At 48.9% G+C, this 6000-nt stretch overlaps 1 protein-coding gene across 1 annotated transcript; it reads right to left on the reverse strand.

Annotated features, from left to right (window-relative positions):
* Positions 1–3747: 3747 nt before the first annotated feature.
* Positions 3748–6000, reverse strand: ONS95_012673 (uncharacterized protein; the record flags this gene model as incomplete). The annotated part of the gene is made up of 4 exons (XM_058506316.1): positions 3748–4399; positions 4446–4805; positions 4855–5663; positions 5773–6000. 4 exons carry the CDS (start codon positions 5998–6000, stop codon positions 3748–3750), a joined length of 2049 nt encoding a protein of 682 aa, XP_058358843.1.

The raw sequence follows: 6000 nt of genomic DNA on the forward strand, positions 1-6000 counted from the left end.
CTATGCTCGATTCTGGTATACCATTCTATCCTCTACCCCTAGGACGTAGGAACCAGCCCAACATGATACAGTATCCAGCGACGGTTATGAACTCCTGTCGTGGTCGTCGATTCGGCGGGGGTAAGTACAGGCAATGACAATAGAATGTTGGCTAGTCATTTCAACAATGTGAGAAGCGATGTTGGCTCAATTCATTTCGCAAAACTGGGGCTTCATGTAATCCGTGGATCGTGACGATGCTGAATTTCTTAATCTGCAAAAAGCCATTCCATGGCCACCATCTTATGTCCCCTCATCCGCAAACTGGCGACTCATAATCCCAATTCTCCTTGCCCCCAAGAAGAAGGTACGCCTCCAAATCTTCACAATATCTCCCAAAACTCTCCACTTTCCACTAGGCATCCTCCAAATCCCCGGACCCACCTTCCTACTCCCCGACATTTGAGTGATAAGCTGGAGTACTTACTGCAGTCCAAAGAGTCCAGCTCTTCGCAAATTTGAGCCCAGAGCTCTACTTGAAGCGACCGCAATTCCTTTTCCGCTCCAAATAGATATATGCAGCCAAAACTGCGGAATGTGAAGCGCGGTGATTACCTTCATTAATAGTGCTGTTGCCGCCAGCTTTGATTTATTTGCTCGAGGTGGGAGCATTAGGAGGAGCCTCTGCAATGCCTTGACGGCAGAGTTCGCTCTGTCGTGTATCCAAGTATATCTGAAATCGCTGCGAGTGAGATCTGGACAGGAGGAAAGGGACTGGGAGGTCCTCCAAAGCGTGAAAAGGAAGATTTTCCATTGTAGTGGCAATGGAGGAAGGAGATTTTGCTATGTTGATGCGCTGATAGAAGTCAAAACAAACAAAATAAACAAAGCGGACAGTCAACAAGAACATATCTGCTGTGGCGAGAGGCAGGGAAACGGCGTGGCTGTAAAAAGACGGAATGAAAACTCTTTGTGGAGAATCCTGTGATGTTCAGTTAAGGACGTAATAGTGATGAAGTTTATCCAAGAACAGAAAATAAACATGCGATGAGACGCGTTAAACAATGGTTGTGGCGTGAGGGTCACGCCTCGTGGTCAAGCGAGGAGGTTCTTCCTTTCATCCCCTCGTCCCTTCCTTGTTCGGGCTAATACCTTGGGCGTGTTTAGTTCTTTTCATTCGTATTTTCATGTTTCTCTCACTTCATCTGAGCTTGTCAGAGCCATTCACAACAACATCATCATACTCCATTCAAAGTCTTTTTGAAGTGTCTCTTCCTCACAGAGCTCCTTTTTGGCTTCATCTTTCTGAAGCGCTGTAATGGAGTTCTTTCGGCTAGTGTTCTTCAAATATCAGGAACACCAGAAAGATTAAGACCAAGAAACCAGATGTTCACACTTGTTCAGAATGCACAAGAGCATGTGTAGTCTTTAAAAGAGCTTCCTCTGCTGTGGTGAAGGCATTCAAGGACTATCTCGCCTCCTAATACTCCACAACTGGCTCTTGTCCACGATAACGATTCGGATTCTGGTGCTCTTAGTTGCCGGACGTGATTGCAGAGGCTTAGAAGTCATCTTGGCTCAGAGATTTGTGTTTATCCGCCTCTAGGACTCAAACAACAGCCTCAAAGTCTTGCTGTAACTGCAGGCTCTGACCGAATCTAGGATGTGCCACCCCACCCATTCTCCATGACCATCTTTGGGCCCACTACGCGACGCTCCCCACGGACGAAGAGATAGTGCAGTACAATGTCACATAAGAGCCCCATGTTCTCGCAAGAAGCGGTTGCAGCCACCACATGCGCCGATAACCACGCAGTCCATTTAGAACCCACTGAAAAGAAACGCAACGAGGATCACGTACATTGAGTATGGTACCAGGAACCACATAATCAGACAGGACGCCAGCGGAGGAACGGGTTTGCCAGTATACTTCTATCGATAGAAGATCTCTTCCGCTTACTGGGCAAGAGAAGGAGCCGACTGCTGGAGGCGAGTTCAGTTCGAGATCACGGGGTGCCACTTGCGAGCTTGCCTGATATTGTGCTCACTTCGCAAAGCGGTTGCTTCCTGAGTACACCTGGATACCCGTTACCCACAGCATCTGGCGATTGGAATTTTCTGAGACTTCAGAGCTGAAAGTTGTTGCAGAGCAATCGGGCACTTCCAATACTTCGACAGCGCCGATTCCATGTGGTATGGACCTTCACAATACCCGGCAAATATGCACCTATTTCTGGAGGTAGCATAAACGATCCCGGAATATGTGTGCTCAGCACAATAAACAATAGTGCGCCAACAAGTCGGCCAAAATACGACTCTCGAGTATATAGCAGAGGAATCGGCATGGCATGCTTTGGCCATTGAATGCTACAATCAGTACCAACCATTCCAAGGTCCGTACACATCTTCCAAGAACCACAGCTGGGGTTAGTTGATATATGATAGGGAGTGCTTCCAGTCTTCGATAGTCGGTCTCTTCTTTGCTCCATTTGAGAGAAGAGAATGAAAGCTGAATCTAGCTGGCGAGGCGAATCGTTTGTGCCTGAAAAGTCGTGCCAAGTGTGACCGGCTTTGTATGCTGATTCAAATCACGATTTGCGCCTCAGCCGTTCCCAACCTTTGGAGTGCTCGCGAATGGAAAATTATCTACCTCTTCAGATGAGGTATATGTATTCGATTCGGCGTCGTTCATCCTGTGCAAAGCGTCGTCAATGTTGCCATCTTATCGGAATACATAGCTATTCTTTTCCTCCTCTGAGTGCCTCAACGCCGTACCTATTGATGACAGAGCCAATCAGACCGCAACAACGCCATAATAGCGGCACTCTCCTAATGGAGTCGCTATCCAACTCCTTGAAATCGGGGGACCGCCCGTCACTCCGACCTAGAGAAACATCACTCTCCCACTCTCCAAAAGAGGGCTTACAGCATAGTCCAGCTAGGAATTATTATTCCAGCCAGGATACTGTTATGGTTTCGGACTCATGGACGGTTCAGGTGGCGAGCTCCATAAGAATAACCATCCACTGTTTCGCACCAGCCCTTGATGCGACTTTCGTCTCTTGCCAACGAGGAAAGGAGATTCGAGAAGCTTTTGATACAAGAGAATTGTGCCATGAAAATTCTGCCACCATTCGAGGAAAATCAAAGTACGGCGTCAGAACTTTGAATTCATGGGTCCGGGCAAGTTACTGGAAACGAGAGGCCCATATAACACCGGAGGTGGCCTCCGTACCTAGCTCTCGCCCCTCCCTGGAATGACCTCGACCAGTTCTATTTGGGTATATATCACCCGACTCCCATCGCTGCAGTTTAATCCTGTTCTTCGAACCTCCATTTACTCGAGCTCGTCCATCACAGGTAGAGAGAAAGGTTTTTGAGGATTACACTGTCATCATGGCGCCTGCTACAACTCACTCGTTCATCGGCTTTTGCGTTGTCACTCCGTCAACTCCATTATTGGCGATGCAGGAGGTGGAATTCTGGCAGAGATCTGGCAAATATCAGAGGATGCATTGCTAGACGATGATCACCATCAAAGGACGAGCAGACTTCTTACGACAGAACCAGTATCATCATTAGTCCACCTCTAAAAATACTGATTAGGATAGGCCAATACGAAGACTTGTTAAATTTAACATCGATCCTTCCCAACGGAATCAAGAGGCGTGAACCCAATAAGGCCAGCCTACTCGAGTTCCGAGGAAAATCGTCCAATTACATATCATCGGGTGCTGGGAACGGTGCCCACAAGGCGGATGCTGGTCATCAATTCGAGTTGAGCAGATTCCGAATCTGCATGAGGCTTTGAGCACCTCTCTCCTCAGCGGATGGAAATTTCAGCCGACGAGCGCCGGTTGTCGATTCACGAAAACCATAAGCAGGACCTTCGACTATCCAGTCTGAAGAAAAGGATGCGGAATATTTGGAATGAGCTTCAACAACCGGTTGGAGATATGTTGGTCTTGTACACGCTCCAAGAAAATCATCCATGCCGTATACTTTCTGGGGAGGTGTAGGTGAGAGCATGAGCTCTGTCAGATTTCTGGGAAGAAGTATGGCACACTCGATTGCAGATCTTCGTAGCATCTCTTGGAGAGGACCAGCGACAGGAAACCCGAGTCGAGATTCCATCAGAAGCTCCATGCAAAATTGGATAGCCTCGGGCCCATCTTTACCACCTCCTCCTTGCGTACCTTCAGGGAAGAATCGAGCTATGATATCAGTCAACTGAAGACATGCGAGCATCTGCAGCACGGGCTGATATCGAAAGCTGTATCGTGGCCGGTAGAATGTGTCGAGTAGCCGAAGACCTTCTTGGGCGTGCTCCCAAATAGGTCCTTCGACCAGCGATGACGGGAAGCCTTCGAAATCGAGTAAAGGTCGGAGGAACTGGACAACCGCAGTATTATGGAGAACACTAGCTTGTCAGACAACCTGTGGGAAGAGCGCAAGATCAAACTCACAGCAAGTAGAGCACATGAGGTAGCACATGTTGTGTACTATCCTCAAAATTGGCAAGCTCATCCGGCAGCTCCTGTCTCCACGTCCTAAGTCTGCCATACTGGTACAGAAATTGCCTCGCAGATATATGAGTGCCACGCTGAGAATATATCATAGTGGCGATATCCTGAAGGATCAAGTTCAACTTCGACTTTTCTCTGTTCGTAGTTGCTATTAGACTTCGATGTGGTTCAGGCTGCTCTTTCGCGTTTCGATATGGATACCAGTTCCCATCATCCAAGATAGCATCAACCTCCTCCGTGCTATCATACGATGTGGATTCGACAATGGGCGGCGCTTGGAAGGTCATCTGCGCCCACTCACTTGGGGCCATTAGGACTGTTAGGACGAAGGATGCAGATGTGGACTAACATGTTGAGATTCTTGATTCCGCGCACAGTAGCTTTCCAGGATTCTGCGAAACCGTCGTTGTCCTGGTATGACGCGCGTAGTAGGCCGACAGTTGATATCTTAAGGTAGGCTGTAGCCCGCAAGGCATTGCCTCGAGCGCAGTCTACCAAGTGCATCACCGCAAAGGCTTGTATGGTTGTAAGCCTGTTGTCATCTGGCTGGAGGCTCTTTCGGGCTGCATCACTAAATTCTACTCCCAGTCGTTCGTAGTCAATCTCATCACCAACCACTGCCGCATGCAGGCTGCAAGCCAATGCACAAACAGAATTGACTAGCACGGACGAGCAGTAGGTGTCCAAATGTCGGCCGTAGCTGTCAGCGAAGCGCCCCTCGCTGAACAATGTATGTACTGGATGAATCCAGGCGAAGTAGAGTTGAAAGAGATGATCTAGGACGAAGGTATCGGACGTCACTCGAGTCCAGAAATGCTTCGAGGCTCCAACACCGCTCATCTCATGATCCGAGGGCTCGTATGTAGAATGATGAGACTCCCTGGGTGATAGAGTATCGAAGTCGGCCATTGGAGACCGGCCAAGCCATTCGACGATCCCATCGTACGTCTCGCCATTCCTAAGGCGTTCGAGAATTTCTGGTACTTTTTCGTTGGTGGACAGAGCCTGGAGAATTTGCTCGGTCATATGGTCCTTGGCCCTGAGCTCCTTGATCTGCTTGATCAGCTCTTCCTTCGCATGCTTGATATGAATTTCGTAGATGCATTCGGAGGTCTCGACCCGTGTCGCACACCTCTTGCACGGCTTGTTGCCATCACACTACAGCTCGTCAGCGTGGGGGACTTAGAAGCACAATACCTGTAACGAGTGCCTGGTGCAGGAAGTTCTGATAATCCTACAGGATACAGCAAGAAGTCGAAGTACTGACCTTGGCCCGCGCCTTTTTACAATTGAGGCAGGCATTGCGAGTAACTGATTCTGGGACTCTTCGACGCTTGGATGAAGACGAACTGCTCTCAGTAGGAGTGTCTTTGTCGCCGCGGGGACGGCGTGGGTCAGATCCCGTACTCTCGGATGTGGACTGGCTTGGGTTGCTGGCTGATGCACTGCTCTCCCCAAATGACGGGCGGATTTTTCGAAAATTCGAAGAAGGCAT

This window comes from Cadophora gregata (assembly GCF_030347475.1).
Source record: "Cadophora gregata isolate MNR1 chromosome Unknown scaffold_6, whole genome shotgun sequence".
In the NCBI taxonomy this organism is placed as follows: Eukaryota; Fungi; Ascomycota; class Leotiomycetes; order Helotiales; family Ploettnerulaceae; genus Cadophora; species Cadophora gregata.